This window comes from Seriola aureovittata, chromosome 2, assembly GCF_021018895.1.
Source record: "Seriola aureovittata isolate HTS-2021-v1 ecotype China chromosome 2, ASM2101889v1, whole genome shotgun sequence".
NCBI lineage: Eukaryota > Metazoa > Chordata > Actinopteri > Carangiformes > Carangidae > Seriola > Seriola aureovittata.
This window is the reverse complement of record NC_079365.1, coordinates 24551807-24576995: the sequence shown is the minus strand read 5'-3', so window position 1 is coordinate 24576995 and position 25189 is coordinate 24551807. Positions and strand designations below refer to the sequence as shown.

The 25189-nt window shown below is 33.3% G+C and overlaps 1 protein-coding gene across 3 annotated transcripts in view; it reads right to left on the bottom strand.

The window, feature by feature from the left end:
• The window catches only part of LOC130186287 (metabotropic glutamate receptor 4-like), a 178837-nt gene that overhangs the window by 14265 nt on the left and 139383 nt on the right, over positions 1 to 25189 (bottom strand). The window contains exon 10 of one of the 3 annotated variants that reach the window (XM_056403282.1): positions 16094 to 16368. The exons of the other annotated variants lie outside the window; for them this stretch is intronic. Within the exon in view, the coding sequence (XP_056259257.1) occupies positions 16174 to 16368 (195 nt within the window). The 3' untranslated portion in view covers positions 16094 to 16173. Of the gene's footprint in view, positions 1 to 16093; positions 16369 to 25189 lie in introns of those variants that run through there. 3 annotated transcript variants of the gene reach the window in all.

Sequence of the window (25189 nt, the reverse complement as noted above, 5' to 3'; positions counted from 1 at the left end):
TGACTTACAATACTATGACGTTTTTATGACCATTTATACCTTAATATACTATGATTTTTTTTTGACATTTTATGCCATAGTATACAATGACGTTTTTTGGCATTTTTATGCCTAATTATAATGTTTTTTTCTCATGACTTACCATACTATGACGTTTTTATGACCATTTATACCTTAATATACTATGATTTTTTTTTGACATTTTATGCCATAGTATACTATGACGTTTTTTAGCATTTTTCTGCCATACTATACTATGATGTTTTTTGGCATTTTTATGCCTAATTATATCGTTTCTTCTCATGACTTACCATACTATGACGTTTTTATTACCTTTTATGCCTTAATATAGTATGTAATTTTTTTGATGTTTTATGCCATAGCATACTATGACGTTTTTTAGCATTTTTCTGCAATACTATACTATGACGTTTTTTTGGCATTTTTCTGCCATACTATATGTTGACGTTTTTTGGCATTTTTCTGCCTTACTATACTATTTCCTTTGATGCCTGACCATACTATGACATTTTTATGACCTTTTATGCCTTAATATACTATGACGTTTTTATTACCTTTTATGCCTAAATATACTATGATTTTTTTTTGACATTTTATGCCATAGTATACTATGACGTTTTTTGGCATTTTTCTGCCTTACTATACTATTTCCTTTGATGCCTGACCATACTATGACATTTTTATGACCTTTTATGCCTCAATATACTATGATTTATTTTTTACATTTTATGCCATAGTATACTATGACGTTTTTTTAGCATTTTTCTGCCATACTATACTATGATGTTTTTTGGCATTTTTATGCCTAATTATATCGTTTCTTCTCATGACTTACCATACTATGACGTTTTTATGATCATTTATACCTTAATATACTATCATGTAAGGCGTCGTGTGGCGTAGTGGTCTAAGCAGGCGCCCCATGTGTAGAGGCTACAATCCTCGCTGCAGTTGGCCCCGGTTCAAATCCCGCATCGGACGGACTTTCGCTGCATGTCATTCCCCCTGTCTCTGCCTCCCTGTTTTCTGTCTCTCTCCACTATACTATGGCATTTTTATGCCTAATTATATCGTTTCTTCTCATGACTTACCATACTATGACGTTTTTATGACCTTTTATGCCTTAATATAGTATGTAATTTTTTTGATGTTTTATGCCATAGTATACTATGATGTTTTTTAGCATTTTTCTGCCATACTATACTATGATGTTTTTTGGCATTTTTATGCCTAATTATATTATTTCGTCTCATGCTTTGCCATACTATGACGTTTTTTGTCATTTTTCTGTCTTACTATACTATTTCCTTTGATGCCTGACCATACTATGACGTTTTTATGACCTTTTATGCCTTAATATAGTATGTAATTTTTTTGACGTTTTATGCGATAGTATACTATGACGTTTTTTAGCATTTTTCTGCCATACTATACTATGATGTTTTTTGGCATTTTTATGCCTAATTATATCGTTTCTTCTCATGACTTACCATACTATGACGTTTTTATGACCATTTATACCTTAATATACTATGATTTTTTTTTGACGTTTTATGCCATAGTATACTATGACGTTTTTTGGCATTTTTCTGCCATAGTATACTATGACGTTTTTTGGCATTTTTATGCCTAATTATAATGTTTCGTCTCATGCCTTACCATACTATGACATATTTATGACCTTTTATGCCTTAATATACTATGATTTTTTTTTGACATTTTATGCCATAGTATACTATGACGTTTTTTGGCATTTTTCTGCCATACTTTCCTTTGACGTTTTGTGGTATTTTTCTGCCTTATTATAGTATCTCCTTTGATGCCTGACCATACTATGACGTTTTTATGACCATTTATACCTTAATATACTATGATATTTTTTTTGACGTTTTATGCCATAGTATACTATGATGTTTTTTGGCATTTTTATGCCTAATTATATCGTTTCTTCTCATGACTTACTATACTATGACGTTTTTATGAACATTTATACCTTAATACATGATTTGAGATGTCGTGTGGCATAGTGGTCTAAGCAGGCGCCCCATGTGTAGAGGCTACAGTCCTCGCTGCAGTTGGCCCCGGTTCAAATCCCGCATTGGACGGCCTTTCGCTGCATGTTACTCCCCCTGTCTCTCTCCACTATACTATGGCATTTTTATGCCTAATTATATTATTTCGTCTCATGCTTTGCCATACTATGACGTTTTTATGATCTTTTATGCCTAAATATACTATGATTTTTTTGGGACATTTTATGCCATAGTATACTATGACGTTTTTTGGCATTTTTCTGCCATACTTTACTTTGACGTTTTTTGGCATTTTTCTGCCTTATTATAGTATCTCCTTTGATGCCTGACCATACTATGACGTTTTTATGACCATTTATACCTTAATATACTATGATATTTTTTTTGACATTTTATGCCATAGTATACTATGACGTTTTTTGGCATTTTTCTGTCTTACTATACTATTTCCTTTGATGCCTGACCATACTATGACGTTTTTATGACCTTTTATGCCTTAATATAGTATGTAATTTTTTTGACGTTTTATGCCATAGTATACTATGACGTTTTTTAGCATTTTTCTGTCATACTTTACTATGATGTTTTTTGGCATTTTTATGCCTAATTATATCGTTTCTTCTCATAACTTACCATACTATGACGTTTTTATGACCTTTTATACCTTAATATACTATGATTTTTTTTTTGACATTTTATGCCATAGTATACTATGAGGCTTTTTAGCATTTTTCTGCCATACGATACTATGATGTTTTTTGGCATTTTTATGCCTAATTATATCGTTTCTTCTCATGACTTACCATACTATGACGTTTTTATGACCATTTATACCTTAATATACTATGATGTTTTTTTGACGTTTTATGCCATAGTATACTATGACGTTTTTTGGCATTTTTCTGCCATACTTTACTTTGACGTTTTTTGGCATTTTTCTGCCTTACTATACTATTTCCTTTGATGCCTGACCATACTATGACGTTTTTATGACCTTTTATACCTTAATATAGTATGTAATTTTTTTGACGTTTTATGCCATAGTATACTATGACGTTTTTTAGCATTTTTCTACTGTACTATAATATGACGTTTTTTGGCATTTTTATGCCTAATTATATTATTTCGTCTCATGCTTTGCCATACTATGACGTTTTTATGACCTTTTATGCCTAAATATACTATGATTTTTTTTTGACATTTTATGCCATAGTATACTATGACGTTTTTTTGGCATTTTTCTGTCTTACTATACTATTTCCTTTGATGCCTGACCATACTATGACGTTTTTATGACCTTTTATGCCTTAATATAGTATGTAATTTTTTTGACGTTTTATGCCATAGTATACTATGACGTTTTTTGCATTTTTTCTGCCATACTTTACTTTGACGTTTTTTGGCATTTTTCTGCCTTACTATACTATTTCCTTTGATGCCTGACCATACTATGACGTTTTTTTGACCTTTTATGCCTTAATATAGTATGTAATTTTTTTGACGTTTTATGCCATAGTATACTATGACGTTTTTTAGCATTTTTCTGCCATACTATACTATGATGTTTTTTGGCATTTTTATGCCTAATTATATCGTTTCTTCTCATGACTTACCATACTATGACGTTTTTATGACCATTTATACCTTAATATACTATGATTTTTTTTTGACGTTTTATGCCATAATATACTATGACGTTTTTTGGCATTTTTCTGCCATACCTTACTTTGACGTTTTTTGGCATTTTTCTGCCTTACTATACTATTTCCTTTGATGCCTGACCATACTATGACGTTTTTATGACCTTTTATGCCTTAATATAGTATGTAATTTTTTTGACGTTTTTTGCCATAGTATACTATGACGTTTTTTGGCATTTTTCTGCCATACTTTACTTTGACGTTTTTTGGCATTTTTATGCCTAATTATATCGTTTCTTCTCATGACTTACTATACTATGACGTTTTTATGAACATTTATACCTTAATACATGATTTGAGATGTCGTGTGGCATAGTGGTCTAAGCAGGCGCCCCATGTGTAGAGGCTACAGTCCTCGCTGCAGTTGGCCCCGGTTCAAATCCCGCATCGGACGGCCTTTCGCTTCATGTTATTCCCCCTGTCTCTCTCCACTATACTATGGCATTTTTATGCCTAATTATATTATTTCGTCTCATGCTTTGCCATACTATGACGTTTTTATGACCTTTTATGCCTTAATATAGTATGTAATTTTTTTGACGTTTTATGCCATAGTATATTATGACGTTTTTATGACCATTTATACCTTAATATACTATGATTTTTTTTTGACGTTTTATGCCATAGTATACTATGACGTTTTTTGGCATTTTTCTGCCATACTATACTATGATGTTTTTTGGCATTTTTATGCCTAATTATATCGTTTCTTCTCATGACTTAGCATTTTTCTGTCATACTTTACTATGATGTTTTTTGGCATTTTTATGCCTAATTATATCGTTTCTTCTCATAACTTACCATACTATGACGTTTTTATGACCATTTATACCGTAATATACTATGATTTTTTTTTGACGTTTTATGCCATAGTATACTATGACGTTTTTTGGCATTTTTCTGCCATACTTTACTTTGACATTTTTTGGCATTTTTCTGCCTTACTATACTATTTCCTTTGATGCCTGACCATACTATGACGTTTTTATGACCTTTTATGCCTTAATATAGTATGTAATTTTTTTGACGTTTTATGCCATAGTATACTATGACGTTTTTTGGCATTTTTCTGCCATACTTTACTTTGACGTTTTTTGGCATTTTTCTGCCTTACTATACTATTTCCTTTGATGCCTGACCATACTATGACGTTTTTATGACCTTTTATGCCTTAATATAGTATGTAATCTTTTTGACGTTTTATGCCATAGTATACTATGACGTTTTTTGGCATTTTTCTGCCATACTTTACTTTGACGTTTTTTGGCATTTTTCTGCCTTACTATACTATTTCCTTTGATGCCTGACCATACTATGACGTTTTTATGACCTTTTATGCCTTAATATAGTATGTCATTTTTTTGACGTTTTATACCATAGTATACTATGACGTTTTTTGGCATTTTTCTGCCATACTTTCCTTTGACGTTTTGTGGTATTTTTCTGCCTTATTATAGTATCTCCTTTGATGCCTGAACATACTATGACGTTTTTATGACCATTTATACCTTAATATACTATGATATTTTTTTTGACATTTTATGCCATAGTATACTATGACGTTTTTTAGCATTTTTCTGCCATACTATACTATGATGTTTTTTGGCATTTTTATGCCTAATTATATTATTTCGTCTCATGCTTTGCCATACTATGACGTTTTTTGTCATTTTTCTGTCTTACTATACTATTTCCTTTGATGCCTGACCATACTATGACGTTTTTATGACCTTTTATGCCTCAATATACTATGTAATTTTTTTGACGTTATATGCCATAGTATACTATGACGTTTTTTAGCATTTTTCTGCCATACTATACTATGATGTTTTTTGGCATTTTTATGCCTAATTATATCGTTTCTTCTCATGACTTACCATACTATGACGTTTTTATGACCATTTATACCTTAATATACTATGATTTTTTTTTGACGTTTTATGCCATAGTATACTATGACGTTTTTTGGCATTTTTCTGCCATAGTATACTATGACGTTTTTTTGGCATTTTTATGCCTAATTATAATGTTTCGTCTCATGCCTTACCATACTATGACATATTTATGACCTTTTATGCCTTAATATACTATGATTTTTTTTTGACATTTTATGCCATAGTATACTATGACGTTTTTTGGCATTTTTCTGCCATACTTTCCTTTGACGTTTTGTGGTATTTTTCTGCCTTATTATAGTATCTCCTTTGATGCCTGACCATACTATGACGTTTTTATGACCATTTATACCTTAATATACTATGATATTTTTTTTGACGTTTTATGCCATAGTATACTATGATGTTTTTTGGCATTTTTATGCCTAATTATATCGTTTCTTCTCATGACTTACTATACTATGACGTTTTTATGAACATTTATACCTTAATACATGATTTGAGATGTCGTGTGGCATAGTGGTCTAAGCAGGCGCCCCATGTGTAGAGGCTACAGTCCTCGCTGCAGTTGGCCCCGGTTCAAATCTCGCATTGGACGGCCTTTCGCTGCATGTTATTCCCCCTGTCTCTCTCCACTATACTATGGCATTTTTATGCCTAATTATATTATTTCGTCTCATGCTTTGCCATACTATGACGTTTTTATGACCTTTTATGCCTAAATATACTATGATTTTTTTTGGACATTTTATGCCATAGTATACTATGACGTTTTTTGGCATTTTTCTGTCTTACTATACTATTTCCTTTGATGCCTGACCATACTATGACGTTTTTATGACCTTTTATGCCTTAATATAGTATGTAATTTTTTTGACGTTTTATGCCATAGTATACTATGACGTTTTTATGACCATTTATACCTTAATATACTATGATTTTTTTTGACGTTTTATGCCATAGTATACTATGACGTTTTTTGGCATTTTTCTGCCATACTTTACTTTGACGTTTTTTGGCATTTTTCTGCCTTATTATAGTATCTCCTTTGATGCCTGACCATACTATGACGTTTTTATGACCATTTATACCTTATTATACTATGATATTTTTTTTTGACATTTTATGCCATAGTATACTATGACGTTTTTTAGCATTTTTCTGCCATACTATACTATGATGTTTTTTGGCATTTTTATGCCTAATTATATCGTTTCTTCTCATGACTTACCATACTATGACGTTTTTATGACCATTTATACCTTAATATACTATGATGTTTTTTTGACATTTTATGCCATAGTATACTATGACGTTTTTTAGCATTTTTCTACTGTACTATAATATGACGTTTTTTTGCATTTTTATGCCTAATTATATTATTTCGTCTCATGCTTTGCCATACTATGACGTTTTTATGACCTTTTATGCCTAAATATACTATGATTTTTTTTTGACATTTTATGCCATAGTATACTATGACGTTTTTTGGCATTTTTCTGTCTTACTATACTATTTCCTTTGATGCCTGACCATACTATGACGTTTTTATGACCTTTTATGCCTTAATATAGTATGTAATTTTTTTGACGTTTTATGCCATAGTATACTATGACGTTTTTTAGCATTTTTCTGTCATACTTTACTATGATGTTTTTTGGCATTTTTATGCCTAATTATATCGTTTCTTCTCATAACTTACCATACTATGACGTTTTTATGACCTTTTATACCTTAATATACTATGATTTTTTTTTTGACATTTTATGCCATAGTATACTATGACGCTTTTTAGCATTTTTCTGCCATACGATACTATGATGTTTTTTGGCATTTTTATGCCTAATTATATCGTTTCTTCTCATGACTTACCATACTATGACGTTTTTATGACCATTTATACCTTAATATACTATGATGTTTTTTTGACGTTTTATGCCATAGTATACTATGACGTTTTTTGGCATTTTTCTGCCATACTTTACTTTGACGTTTTTTGGCATTTTTCTGCCTTACTATACTATTTCCTTTGATGCCTGACCATACTATGACGTTTTTATGACCTTTTATACCTTAATATAGTATGTAATTTTTTTGACGTTTTATGCCATAGTATACTATGACGTTTTTTAGCATTTTTCTGCCATAGTATACTATGACGTTTTTTGGCATTTTTATGCCTAATTATAATGTTTCGTCTCATGCCTTACCATACTATGACATATTTATGACCTTTTATGCCTTAATATACTATGATTTTTTTTTGACATTTTATGCCATAGTATACTATGACGTTTTTTGGCATTTTTCTGTCTTACTATACTATTTCCTTTGATGCCTGACCATACTATGACGTTTTTATGACCTTTTATGCCTTAATATAGTATGTAATTTTTTTGACGTTTTATGCCATAGTATACTATGACGTTTTTTAGCATTTTTCTGTCATACTTTACTATGATGTTTTTTGGCATTTTTATGCCTAATTATATCGTTTCTTCTCATGACTTACCATACTATGACGTTTTTATGACCATTTATACCTTAATATACTATGATGTTTTTTTGACGTTTTATGCCATAGTATACTATGACGTTTTTTGGCATTTTTCTGTCATACTTTACTTTGACGTTTTTTGGCATTTTTCTGCCTTACTATACTATTTCCTTTGATGCCTGACCATACTATGACGTTTTTATGACCTTTTATACCTTAATATAGTATGTAATTTTTTTGACGTTTTATGCCATAGTATACTATGACGTTTTTTAGCATTTTTCTGCCATAGTATACTATGACGTTTTTTGGCATTTTTATGCCTAATTATAATGTTTCGTCTCATGCCTTACCATACTATGACATATTTATGACCTTTTATGCCTTAATATACTATGATTTTTTTTTGACATTTTATGCCATAGTATACTATGACGTTTTTTGGCATTTTTCTGCCATACTTTCCTTTGACGTTTTGTGGTATTTTTCTGCCTTATTATAGTATCTCCTTTGATGCCTGACCATACTATGACGTTTTTATGACCATTTATACCTTAATATACTATGATATTTTTTTTGACGTTTTATGCCATAGTATACTATGATGATTTTTGGCATTTTTATGCCTAATTATATCGTTTCTTCTCATGACTTACTATACTATGACGTTTTTATGAAGATTTATACCTTAATACATGTTTTGAGATGTCGTGTGGCATAGTGGTCTAAGCAGGCGCCCCATGTGTAGAGGCTACAGTCCTCGCTGCAGTTGGCCCCGGTTCAAATCCCGCATTGGACGGCCTTTCGCTGCATGTTATTCCCCCTGTCTCTCTCCACTATACTATGGCATTTTTATGCCTAATTATATTATTTCGTCTCATGCTTTGCCATACTATGACGTTTTTATGACCTTTTATGCCTAAATATACTATGATTTTTTTTGGACATTTTATGCCATAGTATACTATGACGTTTTTTGGCATTTTTCTGTCTTACTATACTATTTCCTTTGATGCCTGACCATACTATGACGTTTTTATGACCTTTTATGCCTTAATATAGTATGTAATTTTTTTGACGTTTTATGCCATAGTATACTATGACGTTTTTATGACCATTTATACCTTAATATACTATGATTTTTTTTTTACGTTTTATGCCATAGTATACTATGACGTTTTTTGGCATTTTTCTGCCATACTTTACTTTGACGTTTTTTGGCATTTTTCTGCCTTATTATAGTATCTCCTTTGATGCCTGACCATACTATGACGTTTTTATGACCATTTATACCTTATTATACTATGATATTTTTTTTGACATTTTATGCCATAGTATACTATGACGTTTTTTAGCATTTTTCTGCCATACTATACTATGATGTTTTTTGGCATTTTTATGCCTAATTATATCGTTTCTTCTCATGACTTACCATACTATGACGTTTTTATGACCATTTATACCTTAATATACTATGATGTTTTTTTGACATTTTATGCCATAGTATACTATGACGTTTTTTAGCATTTTTCTACTGTACTATAATATGACGTTTTTTGGCATTTTTATGCCTAATTATATTATTTCGTCTCATGCTTTGCCATACTATGACGTTTTTATGACCTTTTATGCCTAAATATACTATGATTTTTTTTTGACATTTTATGCCATAGTATACTATGACGTTTTTTGGCATTTTTCTGTCTTACTATACTATTTCCTTTGATGCCTGACCATACTATGACGTTTTTATGACCTTTTATGCCTTAATATAGTATGTAATTTTTTTGACGTTTTATGCCATAGTATACTATGACGTTTTTTAGCATTTTTCTGTCATACTTTACTATGATGTTTTTTGGCATTTTTATGCCTAATTATATCGTTTCTTCTCATAACTTACCATACTATGACGTTTTTATGACCTTTTATACCTTAATATACTATGATTTTTTTTTTGACATTTTATGCCATAGTATACTATGACGCTTTTTAGCATTTTTCTGCCATACGATACTATGATGTTTTTTGGCATTTTTATGCCTAATTATATCGTTTCTTCTCATGACTTACCATACTATGACGTTTTTATGACCATTTATACCTTAATATACTATGATGTTTTTTTGACGTTTTATGCCATAGTATACTATGACGTTTTTTGGCATTTTTCTGCCATACTTTACTTTGACGTTTTTTGGCATTTTTCTGCCTTACTATACTATTTCCTTTGATGCCTGACCATACTATGACGTTTTTATGACCTTTTATACCTTAATATAGTATGTAATTTTTTTGACGTTTTATGCCATAGTATACTATGACGTTTTTTAGCATTTTTCTGCCATAGTATACTATGACGTTTTTTGGCATTTTTATGCCTAATTATAATGTTTCGTCTCATGCCTTACCATACTATGACATATTTATGACCTTTTATGCCTTAATATACTATGATTTTTTTTTGACATTTTATGCCATAGTATACTATGACGTTTTTTGGCATTTTTCTGCCATACTTTCCTTTGACGTTTTGTGGTATTTTTCTGCCTTATTATAGTATCTCCTTTGATGCCTGACCATACTATGACGTTTTTATGACCATTTATACCTTAATATACTATGATATTTTTTTTGACGTTTTATGCCATAGTATACTATGATGTTTTTTGGCATTTTTATGCCTAATTATATCGTTTCTTCTCATGACTTACTATACTATGACGTTTTTATGAACATTTATACCTTAATACATGATTTGAGATGTCGTGTGGCATAGTGGTCTAAGCAGGCGCCCCATGTGTAGAGGTTACAGTCCTCGCTGCAGTTGGCCCCGGTTCAAATCCCGCATTGGACGGCCTTTCGCTGCATGTTATTCCCCCTGTCTCTCTCCACTGTACTATGGCATTTTTATGCCTAATTATATTATTTCGTCTCATGCTTTGCCATACTATGACGTTTTTATGACCTTTTATGCCTAAATATACTATGATTTTTTTTGGACATTTTATGCCATAGTATACTATGACGTTTTTTGGCATTTTTCTGTCTTACTATACTATTTCCTTTGATGCCTGACCATACTATGACGTTTTTATGACCTTTTATGCCTTAATATAGTATGTAATTTTTTTGACGTTTTATGCCATAGTATACTATGACGTTTTTATGACCATTTATACCTTAATATACTATGATTTTTTTTTGACGTTTTATGCCATAGTATACTATGACGTTTTTTGGCATTTTTCTGCCATACTTTACTTTGACGTTTTTTGGCATTTTTCTGCCTTATTATAGTATCTCCTTTGATGCCTGACCATACTATGACGTTTTTATGACCATTTATACCTTATTATACTATGATATTTTTTTTGACATTTTATGCCATAGTATACTATGACGTTTTTTAGCATTTTTCTGCCATACTATACTATGATGTTTTTTGGCATTTTTATGCCTAATTATATCGTTTCTTCTCATGACTTACCATACTATGACGTTTTTATGACCATTTATACCTTAATATACTATGATGTTTTTTTGACATTTTATGCCATAGTATACTATGACGTTTTTTAGCATTTTTCTACTGTACTATAATATGACGTTTTTTGGCATTTTTATGCCTAATTATATTATTTCGTCTCATGCTTTGCCATACTATGACGTTTTTATGACCTTTTATGCCTAAATATACTATGATTTTTTTTTGACATTTTATGCCATAGTATACTATGACGTTTTTTGGCATTTTTCTGTCTTACTATACTATTTCCTTTGATGCCTGACCATACTATGACGTTTTTATGACCTTTTATGCCTTAATATAGTATGTAATTTTTTTGACGTTTTATGCCATAGTATACTATGACGTTTTTTAGCATTTTTCTGTCATACTTTACTATGATGTTTTTTGGCATTTTTATGCCTAATTATATCGTTTCTTCTCATAACTTACCATACTATGACGTTTTTATGACCTTTTATACCTTAATATACTATGATTTTTTTTTTGACATTTTATGCCATAGTATACTATGACGCTTTTTAGCATTTTTCTGCCATACGATACTATGATGTTTTTTGGCATTTTTATGCCTAATTATATCGTTTCTTCTCATGACTTACCATACTATGACGTTTTTATGACCATTTATACCTTAATATACTATGATGTTTTTTTGACGTTTTATGCCATAGTATACTATGACGTTTTTTGGCATTTTTCTGCCATACTTTCCTTTGACGTTTTGTGGTATTTTTCTGCCTTATTATAGTATCTCCTTTGATGCCTGACCATACTATGACGTTTTTATGACTATTTATACCTTAATATACTATGATATTTTTTTTTACGTTTTATGCCATAGTATACTATGATGTTTTTTGGCATTTTTATGCCTAATTATATCGTTTCTTCTCATGACTTACTATACTATGACGTTTTTATGAACATTTATACCTTAATACATGATTTGAGATGTCGTGTGGCATAGTGGTCTAAGCAGGCGCCCCATGTGTAGAGGCTACAGTCCTCGCTGCAGTTGGCCCCGGTTCAAATCCCGCATTGGACGGCCTTTCGCTGCATGTTATTCCCCCTGTCTCTCTCCACTATACTATGGCATTTTTATGCCTAATTATATTATTTCGTCTCATGCTTTGCCATACTATGACGTTTTTATGACCTTTTATGCCTAAATATACTATGATTTTTTTTTGACATTTTATGCCATAGTATACTATGACGTTTTTTGGCATTTTTCTGTCTTACTATACTATTTCCTTTGATGCCTGACCATACTATGACGTTTTTATGACCTTTTATGCCTTAATATAGTATGTAATTTTTTTGACGTTTTATGCCTTAATATACTATGACGTTTTTTGGCATTTTTCTGCCATACTTTACTTTGACGTTTTTTGGCATTTTTCTGCCTTACTATACTATTTCCTTTGATGCCTGACCATACTATGACGTTTTTATGACCTTTTATGCCTTAATATAGTATGTAATTTTTTTGACGTTTTATGCCATAGTATACTATGACGTTTTTTAGCATTTTTCTGCCATACTATACTATGATGTTTTTTGGCATTTTTATGCCTAATTATATCGTTTCTTCTCATGACTTACCATACTATGACGTTTTTATGACCATTTATACCTTAATATACTATGATTTTTTTTTGACGTTTTATGCCATAGTATACTATGACGTTTTTTGGCATTTTTCTGCCATACCTTACTTTGACGTTTTTTGGCATTTTTCTGCCTTACTATACTATTTCCTTTGATGCCTGACCATACTATGACGTTTTTATGACCTTTTATGCCTTAATATAGTATGTAATTTTTTTGACGTTTTATGCCATAGTATACTATGACGTTTTTTAGCATTTTTCTGCCATAGTATACTATGACGTTTTTTGGCATTTTTATGCCTAATTATATTATTTCGTCTCATGCTTTGCCATACTATGACGTTTTTTGTCATTTTTCTGTCTTACTATACTATTTCCTTTGATGCCTGACCATACTATGACGTTTTTATGACCTTTTATGCCTTAATATACTATGTAATTTTTTTGACGTTTTATGCCATAGTATACTATGACGTTTTTTAGCATTTTTCTGCCATACTATACTATGATGTTTTTTGGCATTTTTATGCCTAATTATATCGTTTCTTCTCATGACTTACCATACTATGACGTTTTTATGACCATTTATACCTTAATATACTATGATTTTTTTTTGACGTTTTATGCCATAGTATACTATGACGTTTTTTGGCATTTTTCTGCCATAGTATACTATGACGTTTTTTGGCATTTTTATGCCTAATTATAATGTTTCGTCTCATGCCTTACCATACTATGACATATTTATGACCTTTTATGCCTTAATATACTATGATTTTTTTTTTGACATTTTATGCCATAGTATACTATGACGTTTTTTGGCATTTTTCTGCCATACTTTCCTTTGACGTTTTGTGGTATTTTTCTGCCTTATTATAGTATCTCCTTTGATGCCTGAACATACTATGACGTTTTTATGACCATTTATACCTTAATATACTATGATATTTTTTTTGACATTTTATGCCATAGTATACTATGACGTTTTTTAGCATTTTTCTGCCATACTATACTATGATGTTTTTTGGCATTTTTATGCCTAATTATATCGTTTCTTCTCATGACTTACCATACTATGACGTTTTTATGACCATTTATACCTTAATATACTATGATGTTTTTTTGACATTTTATGCCATAGTATACTATGACGTTTTTTAGCATTTTTCTACTGTACTATAATATGACGTTTTTTGGCATTTTTATGCCTAATTATATTATTTCGTCTCATGCTTTGCCATACTATGACGTTTTTATGACCTTTTATGCCTAAATATACTATGATTTTTTTTTGACATTTTATGCCATAGTATACTATGACGTTTTTTGTCATTTTTCTGCCTTATTATAGTATCTCCTTTCATGCCTGACCATACTATGACGTTTTTATGACCTTTTATGCCTTAATATAGTATGTAATTTTTTTGACGTTTTATGCCATAGTATACTATGACGTTTTTTGGCATTTTTCTGCCATACTTTACTTTGACGTTTTTTAGCATTTTTCTGCCATAGTATACTATGACGTTTTTTGGCATTTTTATGCCTAATTATAATGTTTCGTCTCATGCCTTACCATACTATGACATATTTATGACCTTTTATGCCTTAATATACTATAATTTTTTTTTGACATTTTATGCCATAGTATACTATGACGTTTTTTGGCATTTTTCTGCCATACTTTCCTTTGACGTTTTGTGGTATTTTTCTGCCTTATTGTAGTATCTCCTTTGATGCCTGACCATACTATGATGTTTTTATGACCATTTATACCTTAATATACTATGATATTTTTTTTGACGTTTTATGCCATAGTATACTATGATGTTTTTTGGCATTTTTATGCCTAATTATATCGTTTCTTCTCATGACTTACTATACTATGACGTTTTTATGAACATTTATACCTTAATATATGATTTGAGGTGTCGTGTGGCGTAGTGGTCTAAGCAGGCGCCCCATGTGTAGATGCTACAGTCCTCGCTGCAGTTGGCCCCGGTGCAAATCCCGCATCGGACGGCCTTTCGCTGCATGTCATTCCCCCTGTCTCTCTCCACTATACTATGGCATTTTTATGCCTAATTATATTATTTCATCTCATGCTTTGCCATACTATGACGTTTTTATGACCTTTTATACCTTAATATACTATGATGTTTTTTTGACGTTTTATGCCATAGTATACTATGACGTTTTTTTAGCATTTTTCTGCCATACTATACTATGACGTTTTTTAGGCATTTTTCTGCCTTACTATAGTATGTAATTTTTTCAACTTATTTTGCCGTACTATACTATGACCAATTTAATACCGTAATATACTATGAAGTTTTTTCAACTTTTTATGTCTTAGTATACTATGATGTTTTTTGACATTTTTTCGCCTTACTATACTATGGCGTTTTTTATGCCTTACTGAACTGTGACGTTTTTATGCCTTACTATACTATGATGTTTCTATGCCTTACTATACTATGACCTTTTTTATGTCTTAGCATACTATGACGTTCTTATGACATTTCTATGCCTTACTATATAACATTTTTCAATGCCTCATTATACTGTTACATTTTTATGCCTAACTATACTATGACAATTTTATGTCTTACTATACTATGATGTTTTTGTGACTCACTATACTATGACATTTTTTTCCTTATTGTACTATGATGGTTTTTATGCCTTTTTATATCATGACGTTTTTTTTGCCTTACTATACTATGACTTTTTTAAGCCCTACTATACTGACATAACCCAGTTCGTAGGCCACGAAAAATTAGGGAATGGACAAGACTGATGACAAGTGGTGACAATATTTATTATAAAAATGAATAAACTGAAAAGACAAATACAAATATGGAGTGTGTCAGTCAGTAATATCAGTGGTATGAATGTGCATGTGTGAATACAATCAATTCTAGGATGTTGTGAAGCAAAACAAAAATAAAATCCAAACAAAAAAAACATGCTGACGCTGTCAGGGATGAGTCCAGGTGAGAGGAAGGGTAGAGCAATTGGGGCATGCAGTCCAGATGCTCCAAATCTGGCTGCTGTGATCTCCTCCTTCTGTTTACCTTTGAGGACACAAAAGCACAAAACTGCCCATGACAGCTACACTTAGACAAACCCGTCTTTATGCCTTCCAATACTATGACTTTTTCATACTTTACTATATTATGATTTTTTTTTTTATACCTTACTATACTATGACTTTTTATGCCTTTTTCCACTATTACTTTTTTATGCGTTACTATATTATGACATTTTTATGCCTTAATACACTTTCATAACCTTGCTCCTAGGCCACGACAAATTACAGAATGGACACAACTGATGACAGGCGGTGACAATATTTATTATAATAATTAATAATCAATAGTGAATTGTAAGATATTGTGAAGCAAACCGAAAACAAAATCCAAACAAAAGAAAACATGCAGATGCTGACAGGGATGAGTCCAGGTGAGAGAAAGGTAGAGTGATAGGAGCGTGCAGCCCAGGTGCTCCAAATCTGGCTGCCGCGTTCACCTCCTTCCATTTACCTTAGAGGACACAAATCACAGTAACTGCCCACGACAACTACACTTAGGCAGAATCTTCACAATACTATGATGTTTTTATGCCTTACTATAGTGTGACTTTTTTATGTCTTATGACTTTATGACTTATTATGGCTTTTTAGGCCCTACAATACTATGACTTTTTTGTGCCCTACTATACCATGACTTTTTTATGACTTACTAATACTATATATATATATATATATATAATACTATACTATACTACTATACTATACTCTGTCAGGTCTTGCTGTTAGAGATGCCCACCCAACCTTTTCATACAAGGTGCAATGATGGTAGTATAACTGTCACCAGTTGGGTTTGCGAGTAGAGGCAGAGGTGTGTCTATAGATGACATCACCATAATCCAGGACAGACAAGAACACAGCCTCAATTTTTCGTTTCCTGCTGACCATACAAAAATGATCTCTGTTTCTGATACAACCAGATTCCAAGATATTAATAGAAATTAGGCTATTTATCTGGTTTGACTACAATAACCATCTTGAAATAATGTGTACAGGTTGTATTAGCATGTGAAAAGCATCCTGGTGACCCTATTACAGTTTTTTTCAGTTGCTAAATCATTGAAACTGGCACTCATGGAGCAAAACCTCTGCTCACATCTCCAAAACTCTAAACACATTTAAACCTTTGCACCCAAATTGCAATTCAACACAACACTTTTTGCACTACACTGTACACAGTTCTCTATGTAAAACACAGGAATCCGACAAAGTCATTTGTTTGCCATTTCAAAACACTGCTATTCAAAATGCTACACCTGTGGACCTGTTGGCCAATACACAGGCCACCTGGCCAAACACATAACTGCTTAATTATTGACTCATCAATCAAGATGTAAGCACTATAAAAAGCTAAATTTTTACAACAACAATGGAAGCAGCAGTAAGAGGAAGAGGTGGAGGGAGGGTGAGAATGAGAGGTAGGGGTAGAGCTGGAGGACAAGGACAAGGACAAAGCAGGGCACAGCTTTCAGATGAAATCTGGGCAACATTAGCTGACCATGTTATCAACCATGGGTTGACAATGAGAGAGGCTGGACAGAGGGACCCTCCAACATGAGCTGATTTACCGTAGCCTCTATCATCCGGACATTTAGACTTGAGCACAGGTATGTAACCAGAATACCATTCACTCTGCATAATTCAGTATTCCACCAATCATACTGTGTCCATCACTTTTTGGTCACATTGCTCACAAAGCCATTGTAAATGGTGTCCTCCACTGCCATGCCAACATTGGTTGATACAACACAGACCACATTCTCACATTTTTGGACAGACTGTTCAACACTGTGATACCGGCGGACCACATGGACGACACAGAGCAGCATAGATATGTGACCGTATGGGACAGTGTTAGCTTCCATCGCAGAGCCCTGATCTAAAATGGGTTTGTTGATTACCCAAAATTTCTTGTTCAATACCTTCCACCCTACTCTCCATTTCTCAGTCCAGCTGAGTTTTTCTCTGCACGGTGGAGGAAGGTGTATGACCATTAGCCCTATGTGCACACGGCTCTTCAACAGGCAATGAAAGAGGCATGTGATGACACTGATGTGGGTGCTGTCCAGGACTGGATGATTCTTCCCTCATTGATCTTGATGAGGTGCTGTGGGCAGACCCAGTGAGGCAGCAAGATGACGCCTAAATATTTTCTTTTCTTTTGTCTTGTAATTTATTTCCCCTCAAATTTTAATTTTCTGTTGGCTGTATTTGATAGAAATTTTTTGGTTCCTACAACAGTAATGTAAGATGTACTGTGCATTTGATTGATTGACTGACTGATTGATTTGATTTGTTGTTGTTTTGTTTCAACAGTATTTGTGTTTCTGCATATATTCAAACTTGAACAAATTCTCTCAGCAGAATTCTCTTCCCTCAGAACTATGATGACAAGACCACCAAAGATGAAAGTGGTTTGGATTGAAAACAACAGTGTGTAGTTGGTTGGACAAGAATCTGGTAATATGAATGTAGTGTTTGCCATTTGGTGCAAAAGTTTGATTTTGATAAGAGTTTATGTAGTTTTGAATGCAGTGCTTCATTTTAAGGATATACGAGGTGTTTTGCACTTTGGGTGTTTGGTTTTGTGAATTGTGTGTGAAAAAATCTCTGTTTTCAAAATTGTGCCTAAGCAATCGTAAAAAAAAATTGTCATACTCGCTTGTCAAGTCAAGCAATTTAAAAAATTGCCATTGCTAATCCAAATTTGATCTAACAATTATTTTCATTATCAATTTATCTGCTCATTATTTTCTTAGTGTAATTAATCAACTACATATAAAATGTCAGAAAATAAGTCACAGTTTCTAGATGCAACTTTTTCAAACATCTTGTTTTGTCTGACCAACAGTCTAAAGACTTTCACTTTACAATGATATGGAACAGAAAATCTGCAAATCCCCACAAACATGTTTGTCATTTTTGTTTACTAAATTACTAAAACAATGATCGATTATGAAAATAGTTAATTTTTCTGTTGATCAAGTAATTAATTAACTAATCGTTTCAGCTCTGATTTGATCAGTAAACAGCAAATTCAACCCCGCTCTGAAGCCTGCATCTGGTGTGAATCTGCTTCTGAGGGAAACTACATAAAACATTACTACATTTTTTATCTCCACTTTCTCACACTGCCCCAAGCGGAAGCTGTTTTTGTTTGTTTTTCACTTTAAATGGCATTTAATAAGGCATACTTTCATCTCCTGTCCTCTTAAGGCGGTTTATTAAACAATTATAATAATGTATGTTATTTTCTCTCTAAGATGGGACAGGCATATTTTCAATATAAAAACTGCTGTGGGCGAGACAAACAAGTAGGTGTAGGATTGGGAAAAAGTGCAGTGTTTATCATTTTTCTTTGGCTACCACGAGTGATTTACAACTGAAATTAAACCATGACATGATTGACATAATATATGACCTGAAATAATATATGATCCAGCAAATCAGAATTAAGTGTTTTTTGTGGCCATGATAGAATTAATTCAAACATGCTCTTATTCATAGGCTTTGTACTTTTAACAGTAAATATTTTTATATGAGTCTACTTTTAAAGTAATATATCCCTCTTTTAACTGACAGAGTTTTCATCAACTGAGTGACCCTGAGTAGGCCCCTGCTGGTTTCTCATCAAAGCAGAGTAACATTTAGCTCCCCAATTGTGACCTTCGCTTGAATATCTTGTTTGTCTTTATTATTTGTGTCTCTCCACAGTGCTTTCCCTCCAGACTGACTGCATCTCAGCACAGCCAGCCCTGCTACCATGTGGGACTGCTGGCTGGAGAGAAGAATGGAAGAATGGAGGCAGTATGATAGAAGGACAGCTGCAGTGGTCCCCTCCCAGCTGTAGGGAGTGTTAACCAGTGAACTGCTCTGGGCTCGGTTCACTACTGCCTCAGGGACAGACTGTTGAACTCGTGCTGTTAGTCGCATGAACAGAAAAAAAAAAGAAGAAAAAAATTCTCTGCTGCCTTTTCCCCAAGAATAGCTATCTTCAAAGTCAATCTGTGTGGTCACTTACATATACTGAATGAAAATATCTAAGAAAAGTGATCAAGATTTCCATTATCCAATATCAATATATAGTTTTAATCTAAAATCAATATGGTAAATTCTACACAAAAACGTATTTACCATTCCAAATATAAAACGATACATGTGGCAACTAACGACTATTTCATCATCAATTCATCTGCTGATTATTTGTCAATTTATTGTCACATCTATAAAACATCAGAAAACAGTGATAGATGCTCATCACAACCTTCCAAGGCGACATCTTCAAATGTTGTTTTATGGGATCAATTATCCAAAACACAAAGAAATTCAATTTACAGTAATATAAATGAAAATATGAGCAAGAAATTCTCATGCTGGAGAAGCTAAAACTTAGAAAATGATTGGAGTTTTAAAATAAAAATAAAATAAAAGTTACTAATTAATTACTGACGTTTTACTTACTATGAATACACTAATGATTTCAGTTTTAGTTAAAATGGAATATTGTTTCTTCAGCACCAGGCTATAAAAACTGACAACATGTCAAAACATACAAGTATCTAATATGAAGCTTTAGCCTTCACAATGGATCAAATGAAACTCCAACACACATATGGTTGAAAATCTGCTATATGCTTTTAAAAATATTCCTTCGCATAACAGGATTGTCTCTAAAAATAACACAATTAGAACCTCGCTAATACTGGTTGATGTGAGTATTGATATTTGTGTTTTACAAAATTCCAATAATGATATATGGCTGATGTTAATTTTATATATTCTATATTTATATACATATATAAATAATACACACTAACAGTTTTGACAAAGATCCTTTAAATCTTTTTTTTGAGACAAGTGTGTCTAAGACATGGACTGACTGGGACATTTTACAGTTGGGAAAAAGGGTGTCAGCTCTTTGCATTGGACAAACTATGCAACAATGTCACCATATTTCTAGATTAACTCAAACATATCTTTGGTATTTATCATCTGATAAACACAGAGACGGATGGATCTTTAATAAGCTAATCTTGGTCTATCTCAAATCACAATTTGGCCATATAGTCACAGTACAATTCCACCACAAGTCAATATATTATAATATATTATTGTCCAACCCTTTCTTGAAATCAGAATATTTCTGTTTGGTATTTCATCAGACGGCACCACGGTGCTACTGGATAAAAAAAACAACAACATAGTACTGCTTCATGGAGTCCTGTTTTCAGTATCAGACCAACTCCAATGTTTAATCCATAAATGTGTTTTCTCCTAACTGCAGTGCACCTGAGCATGCAGCTAATAAAAGCGGGTTGCTGTATATCTCACAGTCCTGTCATGCCATCAGCAGATCTTGCCTGAGGCGTAACGTAAGGTAGAAGAAGTATGGCAGCATTAATGACTGAAAAAGACGAAAAGGAAACAATGGGGATCTATGAGCACATATGCGATGAGAGGACCCTACATAGAGTGTAACACAACTGAGTGAGTCAGTCGTCACTGATAGTGTAAGATTAATCTGAGGGTTAATAAATGTAAACAGATTCTATTTTCAACCAGGGACTCTAGAGAGCCTCTGCTTCAGGAGGCAAACTATCAAATTCAGTTAAACTGCATAATTCCCATTCTACATTAAGATACCGGGTTATTTCTCAGCATGCTATAGAAATGTTCAACAGTGGGGCTTGCTTCATGAGAATTCACTTTAATTGCACTCTAATTTAGTTAAGTTAATAAACAAATAGAAGCCTTAGGGGACACAATAGTATAGCTTCATGGGGGAATGTAATTTATAAAGATCACAATCCTTTGGCCTAGATTAGCTTCACAGCCTGTTCACCATTATTGGAGCACCCAGAGGTCAACAGCCGAGACCCAGAGGGCCACTTTGCTGAAGGCCTAATAAACGCAACAACTGTTCTCTGAAGATCAAGATGTTGTTCAGCTCCCTCTGCTCTGTGGCATCAATCTTCATTACTATGATTACTGTGAATCATTCTGTTTGTCTTTGGACTCAAAAGAGAAAAAGAAAGAAAAGGAAAGGATTTTTTTTTTTTTGTGGCGGGTGGGTGGGTGGGGTTAACACCACTACTCCTGTCTGACATGTGGTTTCGTTGAACACCCTGCAACTCCCACTCTTTGTCTGACTAGTGCACTAACAGCAGTTTTTTTGTTGTTTAGTTGACAGTGCCAATAGTGTGATGGAGACTTCATAGAGAAATAAACAACACCACTCAATTCATCAGTCCATTCATGCACTGTAATGGCAGGACCTCTTTGTGTGGGTTGATTGAATTTGAATTGAGCCCATTGTGCTGAAGCCTCATTCCCGTGGATGCTTTTGTCCCCACGCCCCTCCTCCTGCCTCCCTTTTAGAGACAGCCGCTGATTTAGACAGTTTCTCCAGGTAAGCAGGTGTCACATCTATTTCTGAAGCTAGCATACAGTTCGGTGATCACGCTCCATAGATAGACCAGATGTCCCTGTTTGAAAGATAGAGAGAGCCTCCCATGGCATTCGTTACATTTATCCTGGCACCAGATGACAAATAAATGACTGTGCTTGTAACGCTGAGGCAGAGGCCTGCTGTAAACTGGTGATGAGAGCATAGGCAGCTAGATAAGGTAAATCAAGACCCGGAGGAAGTGGAGCATTTAATTGCTCTGAAAGACGTGTCGTTGTGGGCTGTGAGGCTTTGTGGGGCCTGTCATTTACAGTACGATGATTATGAGGTGTGTTTGCTTTGACATGTTAATTCCTTAAATAAGAATATTGTTTATGTAACAGCTCAGAGAATCAGTCATGGGGTTTGTTTTCCTCCATATTAAGTCTAGCAAAGCTCGGTGACAAAAGCCAACATGACCAAATGAAATGACAAAATACGTTGTTTGCAAGTGTCCCTTCAGGGGGACAAAATTACGAAATTGTGAATAATTACTGTTGGAAACATAAATCAGTTTTATGACTTGACAACGCTGTGGTTAAGGATCGGTTCAGCTTCGGACAAATCTGAAGACAAGCTGAAAGTTACACAGCCTGGACAAAGCACACATAAAGACCGTTTCCACCGACAGTCAGGAAAGAGCATAAACCACACAACTGAGGAAATATACCAGACAACACACTGACCGACTGCTCAGTAACAACTGGAGTTCTGACAGTACAAGACCCCACAAATCCCATCTGTCATGTGTTCTTGTATCACAACAAACATGGACAGCACACAGCAGCTTGCACTGTTTATGTGCAGAGCAGTTTGTGGTGAAAAGGCCAAAAAAGGAGGGAAATGGAAGGAATGCAGGGCCAACAGAGGGAATTGTGTGTGAGTGAACTAAATCAAAGCCAACTTCAGGTAAAGCTGTTTGTTTACCAATATGTCTCCATCGAGTCACACACATCAGTTGCAAATATCGAAAGTATTTTACATTATCATGTTTAATCAGGTCATACACACTTTTTATCTGCTGACTGTCAACACCAGGACCCACTCCAACTTGGTCCGATCAGTCGTAAAATGATTCCCATAATCACCTCAGCAGTTGGAGTGAGTGTGTCCCGGTCATTAAATATAGACATAAACACAAACTTTGCCAGGGTTCAGAAAACAGTTTGGGTTAAAATAAGTACTTTGTTGAGGCTCTGTAATAGCATCACACAACTTCAGAGCTGCAACGATCAGTCTATCGACAAAAAAGGTTAGAATTAGCTGCTTTTATATCAATGTGAACTGAAGATTTCTGGGTGTCAAAACAGAACACGTCAGCGTACACAACAGGAAACTGTGATCAACACATTTCACAATTATTTTTTATTTCACAGAGTGATTTTAAAAAAATTATAATAATTATCAATACTGAAAGTAATTGTTAGTTGCAGCCCTACACTACTTCCTCCTTCGCTTCTGATGGACAAGAGTCATAATTTCTACAGTCACTACAGAGCTTCGTCACATGAATGTAAACAAATGTCGTCTGAGGACGTGGGAGGACAGTCTGTTAAAGGAAGTCTACAATAAAGAAACTTGGAGCCGCATGGCCTGACTAGACTAAACCATATTAGAGTGTGAAGTTTCTCTGAGTCAACACTCAAAGGCCATTTTGGTTATGTATTGAATATGATTATTCTCTCTCAAATGAAAAAAGAAAAAAAAATTCACTAAAGCAAAATTTCCATTTTGTGTTCCATTTCATGTTGTACCTTAACATTGCTCAGGGCAGTGGTAGAAGTTTTCTAAATGATAAAATTGGAACTATCTCCCAGCCATTATGTGTACAGTTCTACATGAAATAATAATTAATGAGCGACTCATATAATTTGGAGCAAGAAACTTAATGTCTTATATTAAGCCTGCATGAGAGAAGTTTTTCTTGGTTTTGTAAATTTAATTCATCCGGGGTATGGAAGAAGAAGAAACAAAAAGACTCTACTTACCCTTCAAAGATTTTTTTTTTCACTTCTATTTTACTATTCAAAGCCATGCTAGCTAATGGATTACCTCATCCTCCAAAAAAGCTGTTCAATCTCTCTGTGATTGTATAATTCTCTTTCATCTTCAGAGGGGAGATGGAATGATTAAACAAAGAGCATGCTGATATCCATGGCTGCTGTTGACATGCGACTTAAGATGTGCAACACTCCCATTAAAAAATAATGTGGACTTTGCACATGGACTGCCTTTCCTTCACCCTGTATGCTAAGTGTATGATAATCGAGAATGTACAGTAATGATGGTCGACATCTCGGTACGTTTTCGTGAATATATTTCAGTAAATGGAGCTCAAAACAAGCCGTTTTCTTTTGGAGCT